General features: G+C 38.5%; 1 protein-coding gene across 1 annotated transcript in view; it reads right to left on the bottom strand.

The window, feature by feature from the left end:
• Positions 1-26,264, bottom strand: part of Ppef1 (protein phosphatase with EF-hand domain 1) — an 83,240-nt gene that overhangs the window by 12,158 nt on the left and 44,818 nt on the right. Inside the window, exons 7-12 of the mRNA XM_040743946.1 lie at positions 13,182-13,348; positions 10,065-10,101; positions 9,047-9,196; positions 7,070-7,222; positions 3,291-3,476; positions 1,270-1,412 (exon numbers count right to left, since the gene is read on the bottom strand). Of these exons, the coding sequence (XP_040599880.1) occupies positions 1,270-1,412; positions 3,291-3,476; positions 7,070-7,222; positions 9,047-9,196; positions 10,065-10,101; positions 13,182-13,348 (836 nt within the window). The remainder of the gene's footprint in view (positions 1-1,269; positions 1,413-3,290; positions 3,477-7,069; positions 7,223-9,046; positions 9,197-10,064; positions 10,102-13,181; positions 13,349-26,264) is intronic.

The following is a 26,264-nucleotide window of genomic DNA, read 5'->3' as shown; positions in this document are numbered from 1 at the left end:
ATCTAAAACTTCTCTCTAGTACAGTCAGGGCTACACAGAGAAACCCTGTCTTAAAATACAACAAACAAACAAAAGATAGATTTTCAGAAACTAATTTTGCCATGTGGTCATTGCTGGGCTTATCATTTAGGTTTTGTGAAGGAAATAATCTGGTTTCATTGTGACTTTTGTTCTTAAGGAAGCAGACTCTCACTTCTTTCCTAACTTAAAGCCATGTTGAGGGGCTCCACCCCTAGTTCCTGGGTTAAAGTGAATTAACCCCTATGTTGGAGCATAGGAATCTGTTATTTGAAAACAATGATGATACCATTTATAAAGATGTGTAGTACCCATGTTCTGTCTGTTAAAAAAACTATCTACCTATGGGAAGTCATCTTGACACATTGTTTCTGGTTTGGTCAGTCATTTGTCTAACTATGTATGCAAGGTGCATTCTGGCTGAGCCTGAATTACACTGTGGATACATATATGTGTTTACATGCTATTAGACAGAAGGCACTGTACAGAGGAGTGTTGCTCTCAAGCAGTATTTGCAAAACATACAAACTTCTATATCTGAAAAAATAAAACAGGTTCTTGTTGCTATATGGCATTCACATAAAAAGTTCCAAGGGTTCACAATTTCCTTAAACAAACTGACAATATATTTGCATATAACTGATATACAACTTCCTATATACTTTAATTTATAGATTAACTAATTTAATACAAATAGGTGGTATATCATACTATTTGGGGGATATGATAAGAAAAATGCTTGTACATTTTCAGAACAGACTCTTTTCAAAAATGTTTTCACTGTGGAGCCCACTAATACAAAGTGTATCAAAAACATAAAACGGCAGATGCAAATACAATCATATGAATAATTGCAGCATATGTAAATAAATTAAGTAATCAACTAAAAAAGACAGAGATTATGAGACTCAAATGAGGTTTCGAATGAAGAGTGTCATGCTAATAGGAGACAAAACAGACATTAGATGAAAACTGTACCAGAAACTGAAACTAGAAACTGTAACTGAGAACTAGAGGTAAAGGCAGGTAATTCTTAATGATGGAGGGTAATGAACCTAACAGCAGAACCTAAAACTACATGAAGCACAAACTAAAAGAATTAAAGAAACAGATGACTCAATAATGATTGCTAGGAACTTCACTGGCAGAGCTGCTCTTAGTCACCTGGGACTGGTTCTACTTGGTCACAAATATAGTCCTTAATCCCACATGATCACAAATACAGTCCTTAGTATTTTCAGAGCTATATACCTTTGGTGAAGAGGGCTCAGGCATGATGTACTAGTTACTTGGTACTGGAAAAATTTTGGAGTTGAACCATAACTTAGTCTGATGTAAGCTCCCCGGTTGCTGCCTTCTTCATAATAGTTAGAAGCAGAAAATACAGTAATGACCTGATTAAAGAAAAAGAGGATCAGGTTCATTAAGTTAATTCTCAAAAGGTCATTCAATAAAATCCAGAAATAGCTCAATTCTCAAAAAAGCCCCTCATAATCTCTGCAAATTATCTGGGTCTGACATCATTTCATATGATTCCCTTGAAGGAAAAGAAAAGTTTCAGTCATTGTCTCCAGTACTAACTCCTATCTTTTTATCTAGTATACCAGGGTATGACCCTGAACTCCCACACACTATTGTAGTGGAAGATCTTAGAATACTCTTTAATGTTTACTTTCATAAATTCTGATTTTCCATGAAGATAAATCCCATAGTTCCGTTCCCTGTGATGTTCAAAGGTTCAAAATAAAATTTGGTTAGAAGCTCATTCTTTCTCTTTTGCACAAAGATGAGTGATTTAGAGGGTTCAGAGTTGCACAACACCAATGTTTTAAGAGCAGAGACATGATGGGGCTATGGCTACTACCTTAGGAAGAAATCAGCCTTGCAGGCATGGTAGGTACATTATAGAAACATAATACTTGCTGCTGACAGGAAATCTGGCTTAATCTAGTTTTGGTCTAAAAAGGATGTCACTTCAGATGAACCATTGCTATTTTCTAAATAATACTTGTCTTATTCATCTTGCAGTGTTAGTATGAGCCAAAAATGAATTAATAAAGTTAAGAACATCAAAGTATTGGGATAGAAGGAAATGTCAAAGGGCTCCATATTCATTATTACTTATTTTTATTCACTATGGAGAGCAAAAGAAGCAGTTTCTTAGTACTCACCTCTTCTAGCATTATTGACACAACTAAAGGAGAAAAAGATACTCCATTTTCATGACAGTAGCTAAACTGACCACAGTAAGCAACTTGCTAGTGATCACCTCCTCAGTGAGTTGAAAGAAGTGTGCTGTGTGTTTTCTGTCCTATACAGGGAATGTGTAAAAGAAGAAAGAGAGAAAATGGGATTGTACATACTTTTTAATGAGAAGTGCAGTCTGTGGGAAATGCCACTGTGCATTATGAGGATTGGCTTACACTTAGCAAAAAAAAATGAAGTAGGTGTGCACATGTGTGTGTGTTTGTGTGTGTGTGTGTGTGAGAGAGAGGGGGGGGATACTTAGTGTCACTTATGGTTTAAAGTAATGTATTTGGGTATTGGTTGGAAAATGGTACACTTGTGATGGTTAATTTTGTCAATTTGATCAGATTACTGAGCAGAGCATAATTATGGGTATGTCTGTGAGGACTTTTCTGGAGAGGATTAATAGAGGAGGGAAGATTTCTCCTGAATATAGATGATGCCATTACTTAGGATGGGGTCCTGGACAGAACAAAAAGGGGAAAAGGGAGAAAAGGATGGTGTATGCCTTTAATCACAGCACTCAGGAGGCAGAGGCAGGCAGATCTCTGTCTATAGACTGAGCCAGGGCTTCATAGAGAAGCCCTTTCTCAAAAAAACAAAAAGTGTGTCTGTGCGGGGGAGAATGTCAGCTGAGTACCAGCATCTCTCTTTACTTCCTGGTCATCTGAGATGTGAGAAGCAGCCTTCCACCATATCTTCTCCATCATGTGACTATACACTCAAATTGTGAGTCAAAATATAACCTTCTTTCCTTAAGCTGCTTCTTGTCACTTGGTTATAACAATGAGAAGAGTAACTAATGCAATCATACATCAGAATTTCTGATCCTGGGAGTTGTGAAGATTGAGGAGTAAAGTAATTATTTCTAAGGATAAGAGAGTGTGAAGCCCCTTCAGTCTTTGTTTTCTGTTTGGGAGTAGTGAAGACATCACATGGCCTTTTAGGGAGGACAACACTGTGCAGAGAAGACAAGGCTTGTGGCAAGGATGTCTATGAGAATTTCAGCCATGATGCCAGCTCACCTTTCCATCATGGCAGATTTCATATCCGTCAGGTTTGCACTCATGAGACCTAATGAGCATCTTCAATTGGTTTTTATTAAGAATCTTTGAGGTAACGTCTGGTCCAAAATAGCAGCCCCCTCCTCGGCTTGTATTTGGATAACAGCCTTTTCTGCCTCTGGGGTCACTCCACAGAAGGTCAATAATCTTGGAACAATAAAAAAATTAGGCTTCTACTTACAAGTAACGGTCTATCATCTTTTTTTCTATTCCAACTTATTTGGCAGAAATATTAAAGGTATCTGGTGATACAGACATGAACCACCATGCCTGGCTACATGTAGAAGAGAAAGTAGTGCCTACCAATGAACACATATTAGGTGTTCTTAGTATATTAAAAGAGATTAGATGGATCTCCCACCCATTGGTCCAGGTTTTTTCTCTATTGAACTTATTACAGAGGCCTAATATATGTTTATTGGAAGGAACTACATTCTCTTATGAATTTAGCCAGGCATGGTGGTTCATTTTTCCCCAAGAACATCCCCAAAGCTTCTTTGACCATTTTTCCCCATAAGAACATTCTCCAATTCAGCAGTATGTTCATCCATTGACTAGATTCCAACAGGTCTTCTAAACACACAAAGATGATTTTTCAGTTTAATATTTCCTTTGGTGAGTGGAAGAAGTAAATCCAGGTCACACATTATCCAGGACTGAAGACTCAAATTTCTAATAATGTTTTCACAGAAAATCAGAGGCCATGGAGTCTCTAGTCTACATCTAATATTGCACTCAATTTTTTAAACTACTAACAAGTACTTAAGAAAATAGTTTAAAAAACAACCAAAAAACAGAAGAATCTTTATCACTAAAGACAGTGACAACCTTGAGGAAACTGTGTCTCACTTTGGAAATCCCTCAATCAGGTATTTGGGTCAATTAACTTGCAAAGTATGTCAGGGTTCTAATAGACAACAATTCTTTTTTCTTTTGGTTTTTCAGGGTTTCTCTGTATTGTTTTGTGGGCTATCTGGTCTCGAACTCACAGAGATCCGCCTGCCTCTGCCTCCCGAGTGCTGGGATTAAAGGCGTGTGCCACCAATGCCCGACTAGACAACAATTCTTTTTTTTTATGATTTTTTATTCTTTTTTTAAATTTAGATAAGAAACAAGGTTGCTTCACAAGTCAGTTCCAGGTCCCTCTCCTTTTCCCTCCCCTCCTCCCGTGCCCTCCCCCATCCCCCCCCCGTTATCCCCTCATTCCCCCAGGGAGGGTGAGGCCCTCCATGGGGGTGTCCATAGTCTGTCATTTCATATAGGGCAGGGCCTAGACCCTTCCCCAAGAGTTCAGGGTGAGAGTGCACCTCACATTGTTCTATGGGAGTCCAAAGTCCGTGTGTATACTTGGTATGGGTACTGATCTGCTGCCCAAGGCTCAATAGATTACCTAGGCCTCCTCACTGACACCCAGATTCAGGGGGTCTTGATCAGTCCCATGCTGGGTTCCCAGGCTGATGCCTGGGATTCAAGAGTTAACCTTTGTCTGGTCAGCTGTTTCTGGGGGTTAAACCAGCCCAGTCTTAATCCCTTTGATCATCAGTCCTCCCTCTCTGATACTGGCTTTCTTGAGTTAAAGTCTAGTATTTTCCATAATTTCTCTGTTGTTCCTATGTGTGCATAGAATTGAATCCAGGGCCTCATGTAGGTTAGGCCAATGTAATATTTCTGAGCCACACCCGCAACCACTCCACATCTACATATTCCTTTGGAGAAAAAACACACAACTGTAATTTTCTATGTGTGTAGAAGCCAGGTCTATATCAGGTGTCTTCCTCAACTATTCTCCTCTATCACTAATCCATAGCTTAGCAATTTAGTTGGACTGATTGGCCAATGAGCCCCAGCAATCCACCTGTTTTGTATTCCCAAGTGTTGGGATTACAGTTGAGTAATGCCACAGCTAACTTTCATGCCAGTGCTGGGGATATGAACTTAGGACCTCATGGTTGCATGCCAAGCACTTTACTGACCGAGCCATCTTATCAGGTACCTTCAATTGAAAATCTCTAGTTATTCTAGGAAGTTCAAATCAGGTCTTGAGAAGAAGTCCAGATACTGCTGTTCCACTAAACTGGACTGTGCAACCATTTATAGGTTTGATATAAAGGGAGACCTGGAGATAAATGAGAGATAGAGAGGACAGAGTGGCAGAAAGAAGAGCAAAAGTAGAAGAACAATTCTGAAATGACCGGTACCTAGTCAGAACTAGAGACACTCTGTACCAAGTTCAGACCAGTCAGAGTTTTGATGACTAGTTGAGGTGAGAATTTAAATCTTAAAGAAGGGCTGGAGAAATGGCTTAGAGGTTAAGAGTACTGACTGCTCTTCCAGAGGTCCTGAGTTCAATTCCCAGGTGGCTTACAACCATCTGTAATGAGATCTGGTGTTCTCTTCTGGCCTGCAGGCATACATGCAGTCAGAATACTGTATACATAATAATAATAGAAGGTGATTTTGTTAGGAAAGGATTAAATTTTCAATTCCTATATGAGCATAGTAGTTTATATGTAAAATTTTACTCTGGGAAGCATCCTAACTTACTCTTGATGTATATATTATACATTATTTTATATATATAACCCTACATAGGAATATAAATAGGAAAATATTTTGCATATGATAATGAATGGACATTCCATGATAAACTATATGAAAGTAAACTTTCATAGCATCTTTTTTCTTCCTTTTTACCACTACTACCAATAATCAAAGTTTTCAAAAAGTAAATGTACATATGAGAGGAACATGGAGGCATATGCTATAGGGAGGCAGAGGCAGAAGGATTACAAATTCCAGGCCAACCTGAACTATGCGGCAAGTCCCTATCTCAAAAAAACTAAAGACTAGCATGTATAGTGTAATATTAGAGTGCTTGCCTAGCCTATACAAAGCTTGTGTTTAATCTCTAGCACTATAAAAAATACAAGTAACATTATATAGACTAAGCAGGATATAGCAATGTTTAGGTCATAGATAGATACATAGACCTAAAGCAGTGGTTCTCAATCTGTGGATTGTGACTCCTTTGGATGGTTGAACAACCCTTTCAAGGAGGTATACTAAGACAATTGGAAAATACAGATATTTTCATTGTAATTCATAACAATGGCAAAATTACAGTTATGAAGTAGTAATGAAAATAATTTTATGGTTGGGGGTCACCACAACATGAGGGACTGTATTCACAGGTTGCAGTATTAGGAAGGTAGAGAACCACTGAATTAAAGGAAAAGAAGCTATGAATTCAAATGAAAGCAATGGGTCCATGAGAGGTGTTTGAGGAAGGAAAGGGACAGAGTAAATGATGTTATGATCTTAAAAACTTTAAATAATTTAAAAATACATATTGCTGGAACTCCATTGAAGCAGAATAAGTACCAGCCAAAGGCTTCTTTTTCGGCAGTTATCTGTGTTACTTTGGGTAAGTCACTTTACTTATTTGAGTCTTTGTCATTATCAACAAAACAATGAAGTATCTATTATTAATTTTTCATTGACTTAAAATCACAAGAGCTAATGGTTTTAAGAAATGAGTTTCTTTTTCAGAATCCATTCCATGAGTTCTAGGTTTCTTTTTTCAGTCTAGAAATATACTAAATACACTAGAAATATAGATGAGAAAATGATCTATTGTGCTTACAAAAGTGAAGTCATTTTAACCTGTATTTTGTAAGGTACAACATCATCACTGTTGATGAGTTGATGTTACCCAGCTGGTGGAGATTTTGGTTACTTACTTGTTCCCATTCATGCTTTGTTAACTGTTCTGAAGGGAAATTGTCTGATTCAGCCTTCCCAGGTGTAGCAATGCTTGACCCTGTTTTATTTTTCTTTATGTTAACGTCATATTCTCGATTTATTGACATTGGTGGCATTAACACAGATCTCATCTGTAAAACGTAGAATCATGCTTTAGTTAAATACTGTATGCAGTCACTTCAGTTCTAGTTGGGAATTTGTCTATACAGTGAATCAACTTTGAAAAATATTCATTCCCCTTTTTTCATCTCATTCATCTCATATGCTTTGTTAATTTACTAATGTCTATAAAGTGGGCTTATTAAAGTGTCTTTATGTATTTTATAACTAAAGATGCTACCTTATGGGAGAAATTTCAAATGAGAAATTCTAATGGTAAACTATATGAAAGTAAACTTTCATAGCATCTTTTTTTCTTCCTTCTCTATACTCCTTCTTGGGAATTTGAGGACTACTAAACCAGAGCCTTTGTCTTAAAGAATCTCATTTTTCAGCAGTGACCCCTATTCTCTTCACCTTACAAAAGGCCTTTAATGAATCTAGAATGGAGGCTGTCATCAGGCTAAATGACCCAGAAGGTTTTATTCTGTATTTTTGATACTTTGACATCTTGAGGTCTTGCTCATGGTGGAGACTGACACTTAAAGGGCATCACCATAGACCAGGGAAAGAAGTTACAAGAAAATTTCTATCCACTTTTATTTTGCCATGCTTTGGTCTTAAATTTCTAAAGAAGCATTCAACAAATAAGACATACTTATTACATCTCAGGTACTGGGGTTTTGCCAGGGATCAGAGAAGTACAAGAATATAGTAATAAAATACCATTCCCTACTTAAATTTGGTAACTTACGAAAGACATGTGTAAAGGTCTTGAGAGTGCACAAAGGGGACCTATCTAGCCTAGAGGTTATAGTAAGGTTAAAGTGCAAAGTTAATGAGAAGATGGTTATATTGTCATCCACATGTGTACAAAAGAATGGAGGATCCTAAACTTCAAGGTGCGACCAAGATCACATGTCTGTCTCTATCAGATCAAATACCAGTTTCAGACCCCAGAATGACTGGACATTTACAATTGGTCTTTAAAGATAGTGACTTAAGTTTCCCACTTGGGTCATATGCCATCATCTGTTCTATAGCGGCCATTGGTCCTCATGCTCATCTGGCACCTAGTTTACTTCTAGTCTTGGAGCTTCAGCTTGACTCTGGTAAAGGACGAAGATAGCTCTAGCTGTGTGTAAGGTACAGTCCAGGAACCCTTTAGTAGGTATGGAATCTTACAGACACCATAGAGCCAGTTCCTTGAGAAGGTCTATACAGGCTCTTGGCCCGGCTGTGTTGTATTGAATGACTGTTCAGAGTTAAAATAATCTGAAGACAGTTACTATGCTCAGTTGAAATAAAGGGGCAGAATAACAATTCAGAAATAAATTTTATTGCCTCTACTTATATGAGTACCTAGAGTTCATACAGAAAATGTTGTTCATCAGAGCTACAAGGAGAGGGAAGGAGGCATTACTGTTGTATGGGCATGGTTTCAGTCAAGGAAATTCTATGAATGGATGGTGGTCACAGCAATTGAAAGTAGCACAAGAGGAATGGACTCAGTGCCAAGAACCTTATACTTACAGAAGACTACAGTGCTAAATTGTGTTTCTTTTTGCTACAATGTAAGTAAATTTGTTTAAACTTTATTTCTAAAAAAAATCTCACCTTTAGAAACTATCTGATGTGCTAATTTTCCATTTTAAACAGGATTTCTTTTGTAAAAATGTACTGTATATAGAAAAACCACCTAGTTGTCATGCAATCAATCATAGCTTTTCTTAAGACTTTTACTAATTTTCTCAACTACACCATCAAAGCACATAGCTATTTAAAATGACAAATGAAAAGCAGCATATATTCCATTATAAATCTGAGACAAGATACATGCATTTATCACTTCTTACTTTATTTCTTTGTATTTTGTGGAGTGTATTCAAGTCTGTGGACTCTGATATCCCACCATGTATGACCAGGATTTCATTGTCAATAATTGTACCAATTGGGAGCCAGGTATAGACTTCTTCCAAGATTTGCAAGATTTTTCTTCCATGTAGCTGTAAGTAAGAGCTTGAGTAAGTTTTATTTTCCTTATATGTTCAGTTAAGTGAATAGTCTCAATATACAGACAAAAAACCCTAAGCTTTCCATGCCAAACAAAGGAAGCAGCCAGGGAGCTTATCAACCAACAAGAAAGTATTTATCACGGAAAATTTCATTCTGTATTTTTGACATTTTGACATTTGTGGGCCTTGCTCAGGGAGGAAACCACCCCTCTCAGGCCTAATTCCTAGAGATCTTAAATGACTAATTTCATGTACAAACCAGATATTTCAGATTCCAACCTAAGGAATTCTTTTATTAGACTCTAATGCAGGGCCACTACTCTGGTGTGCTAATCAACCCAGAGCAAGATAGTAGACAACTAGTGATAACCCTCATGCCCCACAGCTGGCTGCCATTGTTCCAACTACTCAGCTTTCAACACTGAAGGTCTTTGCCCTTTCTTTCCTGTGAACCCTAATTAATGTCCTTGTCTGTATTTTCTTCTGCCTCTCCCTGTCGGATTCTGGTAATTGAGGTATCCCCAGTGTGGCATGCTATGCTTCCGGCATGTAAGTAGCTGAATAAAGTTCCTCCATCATATTGGTCATTTCTCTGTTTGCCTGTTGTGCTACACCTGAATAAAAAATTCTGGATGGGTACCTTTAAACCAATGCGATATATTCATAGCTGTGCTGAAACCATTCCAACAGTCATAATGAAAAAGAAAATCTAAGATTCTATCATGGTGAGGGGTTCCTGCTGTGATTATTATTTTATTGGCACAGATTCTAGCTAATTAGCCCATCACCTTTCTAAAAGTAACAATCTGGTCTTCATTAGCTCTTTCCTTTTTCACAGCAAAACAAGTATGAGTCTTACCTTGTATTTATGTAAAATTTCTTTTGTGAAGCCATACCTGAAAAATAGATTTCAAACTATTAATTATTGCAAAAAGGAGAGCCATTGATGTCTCACTATTACCAAATATTAGGAACTCAAGAAACTATAGATCTCAGTTGAAATGCTTAGCAGAGTCTTTCTGGAACATTGTGAGAAAAACAAAAGCAACCAATTTACATGACCTCTATTCTCAAGAAATCTAGAGTATGACCAGGGCAAGAAAATAGATACTTGTGGAACAACTGTGAGACAACTTAACAAATGTGTACTATGGGATATGTAAAGGTTACTAGTATTTTCAGAGGTGTGCAATGACAGTTAGAGGAAGCTGTATGGAGAAGACTTCATCTAGCTAACATTGCTCAGACATCTGATCATTCAAAATGAATCATCAGGAAAAAGAAAACAGTGAAAAAGACAAAGAAAATCACACGAAGTAAGTTGGGTATTCATGCCTTCTCTGACATGGATCATATGAATGAATGACACTAAAGGGTTTAATAGAAAGTATCAGGAATTTTAATGCCTGGCTAACAAAAGCTAAGGGAGATTTTTCAATTACTTTTTCTTAATATAGGATAATATTGTGCACCCTTTTCTTGTAGCCCTTCCTGGACTGGAACTTGCCATGTCAACGAGACTGTCCTTGAATCCACCTGCCTCTGTCTCCTGAGTGTTGGGAGACACATTCAGATAATAATGTATACTCTTAATCCCCAACAGGAAAGTAGGAACAAAGCATACTCATCCTTATTTCCATGCAAACCACATCATGTAAGGTTTCTCCAGTATGATAACTGTAATTTTCAAGATGAATTCCCTCCCTGTACTCACCAAAAGCATCACATTGTTAGACCAACATACATCTTGCCATCTGTGGTGGTTTGAATGAGAATGGCCCCCACAGGCCATATATTTGAATGTTTGGTTCTCAGTTGGTGGACTATATAGGAAAGATTAGGAAGTGTAGCCTTGTTTGAGAAAGTGTTATCACTAAGGGTTGTCTTTGAGGCTTCAGAAACCCAAGCCAGGGTTTGTTTCCCTCCCTCCCTCCCTCCCTCCCTCCCTCCCTCCCTCCCTCCCTCCCTCCCTCCCTCCCTCTCTCTCTCTCTCTCTCTCTCTCTCTCTCTCTCTCTCTGTGTCTCCCCATCAGTCTGTCTCTTTCTATCTCTCTGTTTCTGTGTCTTTCTGTCTTTGTCTCTTTCTCCCTGATGTTTGTGGATAAGATGTAAGCTTTCAGCTACTTCTCCAGCTCCATGCCTGCCAGCCTGCTATCATGGACTCACTCTCTGAAACTATAAGCAAGCCCCCAATTAAATTCCTTCATTTATAAGTTGTCTTGGTCATGGTTTCTAGTTATAGAAATAGAGAAATAACTATGACAACATCCTTACCCTTCTGTCCCTCTGTGCCATCCTTCTAGAAAACTTCCTCCCTTCCATTTTGTGACAGTAGATTTTCAGGGTGCTGTGAAACAACCTCATAAGTTCTTTTCTTCCACAAAACCTTTATTGTTAGAATTCTTTCATTTTCTGTCCTAGGCCATCTGTTACTTCACTTTCTTTGTTAGTACTCTCACCCCTACCCAGCCAGGGTTTCAATTACTATCTAGTGTCAAAATGTAGGATGACAGTCCAGGTTACACTTCATTTTTTATCTTTGGTCCCATACTCAACAATACATCAAATAAACCTACCTCAGACTGAATCCATTTCCATTCAGAATGACACTGTTATACCCTTTAAACTCAAGCCTGCTTTTCCTTGATTAATTCCTCTTTCCAGGCCTCCATATCAAGTTATTGGGTGCTAAACTGTTATTGCCAAAATTCTTAAGTATATGTTTTGGCATCTCCATTGCTATCATGCTAGCCTAAATAAGAAGTTATAATTTCTTCAACTACTTTCTAATTGGACTTCCTATATCCATTCATGGCCTTCTTCCAAGTTACTCTTCTTTTTAAAACAGGTGTAATATTCTTCAATGATATCCTCTCATCCTTAGATACATGTTCATATTCCTTCACAACACTCAACCATCTTTTACATCTCCAGTCCTACCAGGAACTGTTTTAGTTGGGTCTCTATTGCTATGATAAAACACCATGACCAAAAGCAACTTGGAGAGGAAAGGTTGTATTTCAGCTTACATGTCCCAATCACAGTCCATCATGAAGGAAACTAACCCTGGATATGGAGGATCCCTGTTTACTGACTTGCTCCCTATTGCTTGTTCAGCCTTCCTTCCTATAGAACCCAGGAATAGGTTTCTGATGACACCTCTAAATTCTTGTTCTTTATAGCTTTTGCATTTGCTTTTATACCTTGAGAATTAGAATGGAAACTCTGAACTTGAGTCAGGTGTTGAAACTACCCAGAAGACAAAAGTGATTTGCTAAGCTTTGCACACAATATCCAAAAGCCTAAGACCCAGAGCATAAGACATTCCATAACCTCTATTGTTCTAGAACAAATTGATTTCTGTTTTCCATAAAAAGAAAAGAAAAAGAAAGAAGGGAACATTTATCACCTACTGTGCCTTTCAGGCAGAATTCATAAACCATTTAAGCAGTCTTTATCCCTCAAATCTCCAGTGAGTCAGATAGTCCAAATGCTATGTTACAGCTGTTCTAAAAAGTGTTTATGAACAACTATGCCGGAAGCAATTACCAGGACACAAAAAATACACACAGCAATGTAAAACATTATGCTAGCTTCTGAGACAGAATTTGAAGCAAGTCAAGAGAAGCAACAGAAACTTCCCTCTAAGTCTGTTCATACAACCTATAAGACATACAAAGCTGACCTAACATGCCTACTCAGCATGCAGTTTGGACCGTGAAGGGTAAATATGACAGGAAAAAAAGAATTTAATAAAGAGGAAGAGGAAACACAGGGCTGGAAGGAGAGATAAGAGGAGAGTTTCAAAGAAGCTGATACTTAGCTGAAGGGCAGGTTGGTGAACAAGGATGAGAACTTGGAGATTTTCCTTGAGATTCATCTTATCTCTCCTATACAACCGAACCTACACTTATCAGTTCAGAGCTAAACATAGCAGCAATTCCACAGTGAGAAGAAAATTTAAAGTCAATGTTACCTCAGATTCATCATAAAGTCTTCATGGTTCCCCCTATTCAGATGCAGGTCAGTGGGGTAGACAAGAAAACTAACAAGCAGGATCATTAGGATCTCCATGGAATTGTTCCCTCGATCTACAAAATCACCATTAAAAACATATGGATTGTTCTCTGAAGGCAGACCATTCTGGGGAAAGAAAGGGGAGAAAAGAAGAAGTTAAAAGAACATTCTCTTAAAAGTAGGGTTATGTGTTTGTTCCTGCAGAAACAGAAAACAGACCCAGTCATTGCTTTCACTGGGAAGAATCTGCTCACTGGTTTGAGATTCTTCCAGGGCACATATCAGCAAGGGACCTGGAACCAAAGAATAAGCTTGGGACAGGAAGATTTCAGGGAGGATGGGGATTGCTTATTCTGCCTATCACATACCATGAGTTTTTTTTTCTGGCAGGTGCTAGGATTTGTGCCATTGTCAAAAGTAGATACCCTCATACCCTCGTTGGGGAGGAGAAACTGTGAGAAGAATATATTGTATGAAAAAATCCAATAAAAAGAAAACACATAATGTAACTACCAATAAAGTGCATAGTCTTATCTTGCCCTTTTCTCTGAAAAGTGGGAAACTTTTACCCAGGGAAAAACACTAAATTAACAGTTTGAGCATTTTCATTCAAAGGACCCAATATTTAACTTCTATGGGTTGTAATTATCTCAATTTGCAAAGTGGAGATGACAATAGATCCCTTGCTAAATCACCTGTGATAATGGACATGCAAGAACGCAGGCAAGAGGGGGCGTGGTGGTGCATGCCTTTAATCTCAGCACTCTGGAAGCAGAGGCAGGTGGATCTCTGTGAGTTTGAGGCCAGCCTGGTCTGCAGAGTGAATTCCAGGATAGTTAGTTCAAACTGTGTAAGAAAATCTTACTACTTTATTTCAACATTCCACCATTTGTTAGCATTTTAAATCATAAATTTCAGTATGAAATGTAATTTAAAATATTATAGGTTATAACACATGATTTAGGGATTCTAAGAATCATTTATACAGTGTAACATGTTCTGAAGGCAAGTCAAGGAGGGAAGCAGTGGCATATTGTAATGAGATGATTAATATCACAGTCCAGCCCTTCATATAACACAGTTATCTTTGAGAAAGTTTTTTCGTCTGAAAAATGGGAATGAAACCCCTCTTTAATTACCATGCAACAATATTTGGGAACTCAACATTATATGTACAAACAAAACCATGAAAACCATAAATACAAATAAAGATATTCGTTAATTATGATCTTCATGCTATTTCTAATTTTAAGATTGCATTAGTTAACATTTTTAACATTGTTTTTATTTATTCTTTGTGTCTTTCGCATCATGCTTCCTGATCCCATCTTCCTCCTCCCCAGAATAAAACAAAATAAAAATTAAAAGAAAAAAAGGGTGAAGGGAGAGAGGACAAATTTCATCATGGAAGCTGCAGTGTGACACAGTGTGTCATCCAGTAAACTCCTTTATCCATACATTTTTACGTTCAGGTGTTCATCGCGAAGAATAGTTTGTCAGTTTTAAGGCCCCTGGTTTCTGCTACACCATCAACTCTGGACCCTCACTGGGACTCTTCCTGCGCATCCCGTTGCTGCTCTGTGTTGTGGGGATCCTGCAACCCTGGATTCACAGGACCGACCCCACCCTCACCCCACCACCCCTCAGCCTCAGATCACAGATGGGCTGCACGTTGGCGTGGGTCAACACATAACCCTGGTTCTGGGTCTGGGTAGTTGCCGGGTTGGTCAGCCTGCCAGCTCTCCCTTGCCCTCACCACCCAGGTGAGATCTCCAGCATTTGCTCTGGTTAGTTCACCCCTTGAAGCAATGAGCAAGGGGTGTGACCAGTTCTCTAGTTTTCACATCCTCAGGGTAGGATCCCTTACATCTATACCTCGAGGACCAGCACTGCTGTGTTTACCAGGTAGGGGTCACTCTCTCCAGTGCTGCAGCTGATGAGGGGCAGAGAGAGCTCTCTTGCATTTAGGACTTCAGGGCCAGCTGACCTGCCTCAGGCATTGATGGAGGGGGGGTTTGGGGGCTTCTCTCCACAACCCATGCTGCCACATGACAGATGAATAATGGGGGCAGCGCTCCCATGCTCAAAATGGATTAGAGATAACTAAAGAAGAGTTGAAATATATTACTGGCTTGAAAGAACAAACAGAATTTTAAAAAGCAAAAATTATAGAAGTGAGAGCACATGGACCCCAGTCGTAAAGCTGGGGAACCAGCATTGAACTGAACCAAGCCCTGTGAATGTGGGTGCCAGCTAGGAGGCCAGGGCAATCTATGGGGCCTCTAACAGTGGAGCCAGTGTTTATCCCTAGTGCACAAATGGACTTTGGGAGCCCATTCTCTATGGAGGGATACTATTGCAGCCCAGATACACAAAAGAGGAACTAGGCCCTCCCCCAAATGATGTGACAGATTTTGATGATCCCCCATGGTAAGTCTCACCCTCCCTGGGGAGTGGGTGGGTGGTGGAATGGGCAGTTGGTTGGGGGCATTGGAGGATGGGAGGGAGAGGGAACTAGGATTGATATGTAAAATAAGATTGTTTCTAAATTAAATAAATACATTTACTAAAAAATTCATAAAGAATAAGTAGGAGCCATGCATGGTGGTGTATATACCTTGAATCTCAGCATTTGGGTAAGAGATAAAGGCAGGGGTAACAGGAATTCAAGGTCATCCTTGACTACATAGTGAGATCAAGGCCAGCCTAAGAAACATGAGGCCCCTCAAAAAAAGAAAAAGAAACAAAAGCAAAATATACACAAAGGAGTGAAAAAGTAGGAGCAAAGGAAAGAAAGTGAGGCAGGGAGAGAGAGAGAGAGAACTAAAAATCCAAGAAACTAATGGACTAATAATAGGCATTCCATGTTGGGGAAGGAGAGAACAGATGGAGAAGAAATAACTAAAATAATACTAAAAGGAATTTTCTATGGCTAAAAGACTTCAGGAGCTAGAGCAATGGCTCAGTGGTTCAGAGAGCTTGTTGCTCTTGCAGAGGATCCATGAGCACCCACATTGGGAGTCTCAAACCACCTGTAACTCCAGAGGAGGATAATTCAATGCCTTCTTCTGACCTTTATAGGTGTCCATATTCATGTGCATGCACACATGTTTGCAGAGACACAAACATACCAATTAAAAATAAAAAATTTTAAAAGGAAATCTCAGTTTGATGTTTGAAAGAGCTAATTACTCTTAGGCATAATGAGGGAGAAATCTCATTACTTGTTAAAGGTTTTAGAGATGTCAAACAGAAAAACAATAACAAAGGGGAAAGAAAGACTAAGCCTGGTATTATACTTATCATCCGAAGCAGAGGAAGGCAAAAGATGGTAGTGCTGTTTAACGTTTTAGTCTTTCACTTTTTGGCTTTTTGAGGGGGGGCACCACCTAGCTCCCAAAAAGCTCACACATGGAGGCTTATCATTACTTATGAGTACCCACTCTTAGCTTGGCTTGTTTCTAGCTACCTTTTCTTATCTTAAATTAACCTGTCTACCTTCTCCTCTGGGTTTTTAATCTCTCTCTTCTGTACATCTTTCTTTCACTCTGTGGCTCGCTGGGTGGCTGGGTGGCTGGGTGGCTGGGTGGCTGGGTGGCTGGGTGGCTGGGTGGCTGGGTGGCTGGGTGGCTGGGTGGCTGGGTGGCTGGCCCCTGAGGTCCTCCTCTCTTTGTTCTCTCATTGCTTCTTGTCTTTATCCTCATTTCTCCTTCTGTTTATTCTTTCTGCCTGCCAGCCCCTCCTGCCCTTGCTCCTGCCTCACTATTGGCCGTTCAGCTCTTTATTAGACCATCAAGTGTTTTAGGCAGGCAAAGAATCACAGCTTCACCAAGTTGAACAAATGCGGCATAAATAAAAGTCACACACCTGAAAATAATATTCTACTTCATGGTAGAATACAATCTACAAATTAAAGACAAAAAAAGGACTATGAAACAAGAATTCTATATCAACAAAGACATCATTAACATCTAAGAAGAGCAGAAAAATATTTACAGATATGTGAGGGTTCAAAGATTCTTCAGGGTAGAAGGTAAATGTGTAGTAGTTTAGTACCACAAAAGCAATGAGCATGTATACATGCAAATCAAGCAGTTTCAGGTGTAAGGAACAAACAAAAATAATACAAAGCCACTATATTCAATGAGCTTAGAGATAACCCTCATATGTCATCAAAGAAAAGCATTCAACAAAATGCAACAATATCAAATAAAATGTCTTCAAGCTCAGGAAAGAGTAAGAGGAAAGAACACTCTTGTGGAATAATCTTTTTGTACACTGTGAAAATGTGTCTTTGCAAAAGTACCTGGTGATTGATTTAATAAAGAGCTAAATTGCCAATACCTAGGCACAAAAAGAGGTTAGGTAGGACTTCTGGGGACAGAGAGGTCTCAGAAGAATGAAAAAAGTATAGTCACCAGCGAATGCAGAGGAAGGACATGTAGGAGGAGAGGTAAAAGCCACAAGCTACATGGTAGCACATAGATAAATAGAAATAGCTTAATTTAAGTTATATGAACTAGTTAGAAACAAGACTAAGCTAAGGTCAAGCTTTCATAATTGATAAGTCTCCATGTGCTTATTTCAGAACTGGCAGGCAGGACTGAGAAAGACTATTACACATGGCACTCAATGTCTGGCCATGTATATCCACATATGACCTAAGAAAGATTAAAAGTAAGTTTGGAACACAATGCCAAATGAGGCTTCCTTGTGACGAGGTCTTTTGGACAGGTTTGGCGTACAGAGACACAGCTACTGGCCACTGCCTGTGGGCTTGAACCAGCACCGTGTTCTAAGCTGAACAGTGCCTCAGCTGACATGATAGTTTAATATTTGTCTCACATGGTCAGAAAACATTGCAGGTGCTCAGTAAAGACAGATCCAGACGGAAAAAAATAAAAACCTCTAAACAGGTTACAGTGTGTTTAAAAATGTGCATAGGCTTAAACAAAGAAAAGAAAATGGGTATAAACAGTTATAGAAAAGATAGCTTATAAATAATAAGATAAAATATTTAAGGAGAGAATAAAGTAATATCAAAAACGATAAGCCACGTAAAGATGGAAAATATACAGAGAATCTGGACAGTATGGTGTCTTGTTGACTTTGAATTTTTTGATTGTTGATGAGTGAATAACAAACATCTGCTGAGAGACATGGGGATATAAGAGGGACTGCTAAATTAAACTAGCCTAGATGCTTTAGGAATGCCTTAACTTTAAAATGGAAGTCAGAAAATGTATTGCTTTGTGCAAACGGTTATGCTTTTGTTACCACAGAAAATGAGAGACTGTGGATTCTTTCAAGGTAGATAGAGATCAGATTTGATAAGGGAACCCCCAGCCCTGAAAATTCTAGCTATAAAGAAATAAACCTAGAAAAAACTACAAAACAGGTGACACATAATTTGCCTGCTCAAACATAAAACAAAAGTCATATTTGGCTGATTTGTGTACAACACACAGTCCATAATTGTGTTAATATAGGTATGTATGTTACCTTTAAAAGTTGGTATATTTTCAGAGCAAGGAGACCAGACACCAATGAAAACATGTGGCCCAGATGATCCAGCCTCTCAGAGTGCCTCTGCTGCAGTTTACTCAGAGTTCTACATCTAGAACATCTTCAAAGCTGCTGGCTAAGCTGGTCTAGCCTCACAGACTGTTCTTGCCAGTACAGCTAAGCCTTTGTTTTTCCATTGCATAGAGACTTGACAACAAATGTTATGGCAAGTTTTCCCAGGAGTTGACCATTAATCTCAAGTTTTCTCAGTAGGTGGGGTGAGTGGTTTTTGCTTGTTAGGTGGGCTATGGATGTTTGTCATCATTTAGGGGGGTTGGTTATACATTATTACTGGTCATAATCATGGAAAAAGCTAAACAAAGGAGATTAGATTAGATTCAGGGATCTCTTTCTGAAGGGAAAAGAGTGATTGTATAGAAATAATGATATAAAAGGGTGAATTGTTGAGACTCCTTTTGAACAACCACTCGTCTCAAATATTTTAACAGTGGTATGGATTTTTGTAAAGTTTTAATCCTTAAAAGCTATTTAGGATAATGGTAAGGATTCAGGCATTATGCTGGCCTTTTCCTGTCACCTGGCAGAATGCACTCAGGCAGTACTCTGGTCAGCCCAGGGTTCCATGGTTGTGTAGTCTGCATGCCGGTGCAAAGGACCCCTTTAAAAGAAAAACCCCTTAAACTCCCTTTCCCTGATCCTCTCTTTCCAGATGTTCCCCTGGGGCAGACAGGACTCTTACTGTCTCCCTCCCCTTCCTTTCCCCTCTCTGTCTCTGTGTCTCTTTACCTCTTTTCTATTTCCTTCCCCTTTCTAATGAAACTTCTCACTAAGCTCTGCGTGCCTGGCATGTTTGTCCCCTGGCTCGGTCAAACTCACTTGCTGTGGAATATGCCAAGTTTCCTCACATGCTTTAATCATAACAATAATAAAGACATTCAGGTTAATAGTCATCTATAACAATCAAACTTATAGCCATGTTAAGTATATTTTCAAGGTTAATAAGAGATATTTAAATAGATACATGGTCTTCAAACACTTTGGAGAGCTACAGAATATAGCATTTAAATGTTTTAAAACATAGGGCTTTTCATGACAGGGAGACACATCTGCTGCTGGCAGCACCAATTTACTTCATAAAAGGATGATGGGTATTGAAGAACCTCCATATGGAGTTTGTCTTCTTTATGACAAAAGCTAGCCATTTGAACAAGAAACTGCCCTTGCCTCAACTGATGACAGTATGCTGTCCAAATTGGGCAAGCAAGAAAGTATCTGCCAGACATTGGCAAGACAAGATAGGACAGTTCTTCAAAATTCCTGCTTCATAGAAAAGTCTGTCAGATATTCTAGGCCTGTAGGCTGAAGATGGATGTCTCAACATTGCAGAAGAGATTTGGGGTGACCGTCCAGGCAGCCAGCTGTTTCTGTAATGTATCATAATTTTTGAAGTTGCTTTCTCTGTACTCCCTATTTACTCAAGCAATATTTTATCCTTCTTTGGTCTCTGATGGCGATTGAAGACTAGATAGAGTTTTAAATTTGTTCTTGTTACCAAATTCAGAAAAAAAACTTACATTAAGAGATGTATAGCTTATAAGGCTGAGAGACATAAAAGCTTAAATTGTTCAAGAAAATGTTTTGGGTCTAAAAAGACAGTTTTAAAATGGTAATATAAACTATAATATAAAATGGCTTAGGCATAAAACTTTAAATTCATTAAGATAAGATAGATAATATAGTATTTTCTCTGAATTTGCAAAATGCTAATGGACTGGACATTATAAAGGTAATTCTTACCTGATAACTGTTCTTATTGTCTATAGTTTTACTATGTTAAAGACCTTTCCTTTTTATTTAGACAAAAGGGCAAAAATGTTGTAGAATAAACTTTTTGTACACTGTGAAGATGTGTTTTTGCCAAGGTGCCTTCTGATTGGTTTAATAAAGTGCTGAATGACCAATAGGTAGGCAGGAAAAGAGGTGAGGTGGGACAGAGAGGACTTGAGAGAAGAAGAAAGGTGGAATCTCCTGTCAGATGCAGAAGAAGCAGGGTGGGAAAAATGGAGATGAGGTAATGAGCACATGAAAGAACATAGATTAAAAAGTATGGGTTAATTTAGCTTATAAGAGTTAGTTAGAAACAAGTCTAAGCTAAGGGTGAGTTTTCATAATAATAAGTCTCCATGTCATTTTTTTGAGCTGGCAGCACAAAGAAAAATCTGTTTACAGAATACAGCTAGCCTTCAAATATATTATTAAACATAAATCAATATGAAATTATCAAACTTATATTTAAGTACTAAGCTAGAATTCTAGAAACACCAAAGGAAATTGTTTAAAATTATAAATACATTATTCAGACTAAATAGACAGACATTAATAAAGTTCAGGATCTAATAAAATAGGGCTGGGCAGGTAGACTGCTAGCTTGGCATGAGTCTTAGGGTTTTCCATTACTGTGAAGAGACACCATGAACTCAGCAACTGGCCTGCAGGCAGATATGGTGCTGGAGCTGAAAGTTCTACTTCTTGCACGCAACAAAAAGTCAACTGATGGTCATACTGAGGGAAGCTTGAGTAAAAGAGACTTCAAAGCCCACCCCCACAGTGACACACTTCCTGCAACAAGGCCACACCTCCTAATAGAGTCATTCTGTTCAGGGGCCATTTTCTTTCAGACCACCACAGCATTCATAAAGTCCCCCAACATCACACAAAACTAAGCATGATGGCAGTCACCTGTAATTTCAGCCCTTGAGACATGGAGGCAGGAAATCAGATATTAAAAGTCATCCTCAGCTACATAGAGCGTTCAAAGCCAACCTAAGCTATATAACATTAGGCCTTATCTCAGAAACAAACAAACGAACAAATAAATAAAAAACAAGAAATGGTTGATTTACTTAGTAAAGGAGAATCATGGTGTACTAGCTAGTTTTATGTCAACTTGACACAAGACAGAGTCATCGAGAGGAGTGAACCTTAGTAGAGAAAATACCTCCATAAATTCAGACTATAAGCAAGCCTGTGGGGCATTTTCTTCATTAGTGATTGATGTGGGAGGGCCTATCCTATGGTGGGTGGTGCCATCCCTGGGCTGTTGATTCTGGGCTCTATAAGAAAGCAGGCTGAGCAAGCCATGAGAAGCAGACCAGGAAGCAACATCCCTTCATTGCCTCTGCATCAGCTCCTGCCTGCAAGTTCCAGCTCTGCTTGAGTTCCTGTCCTGACTTCCTTCACTGATGGGCAGTGCTGTGGAAGTGTAAGCCAAAAAACAAACAAACAAATTCCTCCCCAACTTGCTTTTGGTGGTGGTGTTTTATCACACCAATAATAACCCTAACTAAGAAATATGATGTAAAAATAAATGAATAACTATTTAACAAATATACACAATGTATTAGAAATATCAAGACTAGGAAAGTCGCCAAACTAAAAGGGAAAAAGTTAACTTTTCAAACAAAACTTTTAAAATATTGTTTAAAAAGTCCAAATACAATAATAATACAAAAGAAAATCACCAAAACAACATAAAAAAGAAAGCAAAATAAATGGTAAAAAAGAATAGAAGGAAAAATTCAAACAAGCTAATGAGCTAAATTTTCAAATTAAAATAGTAAAGATGTATTAAAACAAAAACTCAGGAAATTTTATGTCTGAAAAAATATATAAATATGTTTAAACAAAGAAAACAATACAGAGAATCAATGTAACAAATGGTTCTTCAAGAAAATAAAAAAGACAGACAAACATTTATCCAAACTAATCAAAAGGCAGAGAGAAAACATGCAAGTTAACATAATCAGATATGAAAAGGGGGACAAAACAACAGACACCGAGGAAATTCAGAGAATCTTCAGGTCATACTTTGAAAACCTGTACTCCACAATACTCAAAAATGGGTAATTTTTTGGATAGATATCACTTATCAAATCAAGAACAGATAAGCAATTTAAATAGACCTACAACACTAAATGAAATAGAAGCAGTCATCAAAAGTCTCCCAACCAAAAAATAAATAAATAAAGTCCAGGGCCAGATGGTTTCAGTGTAGAATTCTACCAGAGATTCAAAGAAAATCTAATACCACTACTCCCTAAAGTGGTCTGAATAATAGAAGTAGAAGGGTCATTGCCAAGCTCATAACAACAAGACAAAACGGCAGCCCACAGACTGGGAAAAGATCTTCAGCACTCCCACATCTGACAGAGGGCTGATTTCCAATATATACATAGAACTCAAGAATCTAGTCACAAAACACTAAACAGTTCAATTAAAAAGTAAGGTACAGAACTAAATAGAGAATTCTCAAAAGAGGAATCCAAAATGGCTGATAGACACTTAAGAAGGTGTTCATTATCCTTAGCCATCAGGAAAATACAAATCAAAACAACTCTGAGAAACCATCTTACACTGGCTAGAATGGCTAACATCAAAAACACCAATGACAGTCTGTACTGGAGAGGATGTGGAATAAGGGGAACACTACTCTATTGTTGGTGGGAGTGTAAACTTGTGGGGCCACATTGGAAATCAGTATGGTGGTTTCTCAGGAAAATGGGAATCAGTCTTCCTCATGATCCAGCAATTCCACTGTACCCAAAGGAAGTACATTCATACAGCAAGGACATCTGTTTAACTATGTTCATAGCAGTTTTGTTTGTAATAGCCAGAACCTGGAAGCAACCTAGATGTTTCTCAATTGAAGAATGAATGGAAAAAATGAGGTACATTTACACAATGGACTATTACTCAGCAGATAAAAACAACGAAATCTTGAAATTCGCAGGCAAATGGATGGAACTGGAAGAAACCATCCTGAGTGAGGTATCCCAGTCACAGAAAGACAAGCACGTTATGTACTCCCTCATATACGGATATTAGACTTAGAACAAAGGACTACCAGCCTACAATCCACACCATCAGAGGAACTAGGAAACAAGGAGGACCCTCAGAGAGAAACACAAGAACTCCTGAGCAAATTGGGAACACAGGGGTGGGGGGAGGGAGGAGGAGAGGGAGGTAGGAAAAAGAGAAGGGGAGATGAGGAGGGGGAGGAGAACAAGACTGAGACAGGAGGGGAATAGAGGAGAGCAAGAAAAGATATACTTTAATAGAGGGAGCCAGTAGAGGTTTAAAGAGAAATCAGGCACTAGGGAGATGTTCAGAGATTCCCCAAAGATGACCCCACCTAAGAATCTAGTCAGTAGTGGAGAGGCTGCCTTTGATGCCCTTCCCCTATAATGAGATTGATGACTACCTTAATTGCCATCCTAGAGCCTTCATTCAGTAGGTGATGGAAGCAGAAGCAGGCACCCACAGCTAAGCACTGAGCCATACTTTTGGAATCCAGTTGTAGAGAGGGAGGAGGGATGAGCAGAGGAGTCAAGACCATGCTGGAGAAGCCCCGCCCACCCCCACACACATGCACACACATTCATACACATGTATGCATGCACAAACACCACCACCACTTCCCCACCGCACTCCCACAATTAAAAAAAAATAAGAAATCTTAAATTATACTGGACCTCTTCTAACTGTTAAGCCTCACAAGGCAATGGCTTCCAGAAAGACAAGATTTATTTGACTATATTTCTGGCTTGCTTGTTTAGGAGTAATCAAATTACTTTGCATAAGGCTCTGAGCAAAGTTTCCATCTCTAAGCTACTCTGAAAACCACAGGTTTCCGTAGGTGCTGGATATCCTTGTTTCTTTCTGTTCGGCACCACAAACAGCAATGGCCTATTAGTCTTTGGTGTCTGTTCTGTTCATTTTTTTTGGCATCACTGTGTGTGGTGCATACAGGAGGCTCAAGGCTCAGGTTTATGAGAAAAAATGAAATAAATTCTCAATATGCAAAAAATTACTTTGCATAATCTAAGTTAGAACCGATTTTAGTCTCCAAATAATAAAGGAACTAAGTCTCCTTAGTTACACGAGTCTCTACACTCTTTAGGCTCCTGCTACTAAGAGCTCTTTTAGTTCCTTTCGAAAGAGCAAAAATTATTCACTCAGTTCTGGTAAACTCAGATTTATGCTGTAGCTAATAAATAACATCACTTATGACATGGAGATTAAGCCAAAAATTACAGAAAACCTAGGATAACTACAATTTTCAAAAGCACTTAGATGATCTACAAGAGAAAAAAAATTAAGTAGAACATAATTAACTTGAATATATATACAAAAATGAGACATTTTCCTCTATTCTCGCTGATTTCCTACTGAAGCATTTTATAATAGATATCTGGAAGTTATTTCAACATATCTGATATTCCCTAAGGCATATCAAACAATAACCTCTGGACTTCAACTCCATAATATTGCAACTTTCATTTTTACAATCTTGATTTTGAAGATCTATTCTTTTCAAAAAGGAGACGACTTCATCCCAGTGGCAGCATGAAACATCCCAGTGAAGGGTTTGATTACCTTCACAGTGGGAAAGTTATGGGCATGAGCTGAGGTGGAGGAGTGTGGAGAAGAAAGGAAGAAAAGTAAAACAAGACAGCATGGAACCCAACAAACAGCATCTGTGGGATACCCACAGGGTTCAGAGTTAATTAGCTGTTCTGTATCCATGGTCAGCTCCTTTCAGCTTCAGGAGCACTACTCTCAGCACCAATTTAACAAACTAATTCACTAATACTTGATCTACAGTTTCAAGCTTTCCATTCAATGAGGGAAAATGTCTTGTAATGGTAGCAAGGCTGAGGCTCTAAATGAAGTATTTCAAATTGGTCACTCCAATTAAGCAAAAGTGTCTGATTAGTATTAACCTTTTCAGAAAATGAAATCTAACACCACGACCTAACTAATGATATGCAAATTGCTTCACTTGATGATAAAATTACATTTGAAGACACGTAAAGTGGAAGTGCCCTTTTAGCAAAGGTCTCTTGTGGTTAAGAGTATGGTACCTAGAGGGGAAAAATTCTTTCCCAAGCCAGATGGCATTGTGTGAGCTCAAAATATCTCAATATTAAATTGCTAAATGACAAAGAATGTAAGAATAGTCAAATACTAAACAAACAAACAAACAAACAAACAAAGAACAATTCCTCAAAAGCAATCATTGGTCTGAAATTCAAACTGTATTGCAGTATACCACATAAAAGCATGCAACAAAAATATTTCTTACCCTTCAAGACATTGTTTCATGATTTGGACCTTTATTAAGCTTTCTTAAAAGGCTTGTCAAAACTACCATCCCTTAACCCAGGCATGGTAATACATGTCTGTAATCCCATGAGTACTCAGAATGCTAAAGGGTAAAGATTTTTAGTTCACGGATAGCCTGGGTAGTATAGTGAGGCTGTCTCAAGATAAAATAAAGTAAGTCAGGCTTGATGCCACACACATCGAATCCCAGCATTTGGGAAGTTGAAGGAGGAAGATTGCTGCAAGTTGGAGTTCAAACTTGGTTCCACAGCAAGATCCTGTCTCAAACACAAAACTTCATCCAGGAAGTCTTCAGTGAAGTTAGTGTCCCGTCAATAAGCTGTTAGAACTC

This window comes from Mesocricetus auratus, unplaced genomic scaffold, assembly GCF_017639785.1.
Source record: "Mesocricetus auratus isolate SY011 unplaced genomic scaffold, BCM_Maur_2.0 Super-Scaffold_100003, whole genome shotgun sequence".
In the NCBI taxonomy this organism is placed as follows: Eukaryota; Metazoa; Chordata; class Mammalia; order Rodentia; family Cricetidae; genus Mesocricetus; species Mesocricetus auratus.
This window is presented reverse-complemented; position numbering and strand designations above follow the sequence as displayed.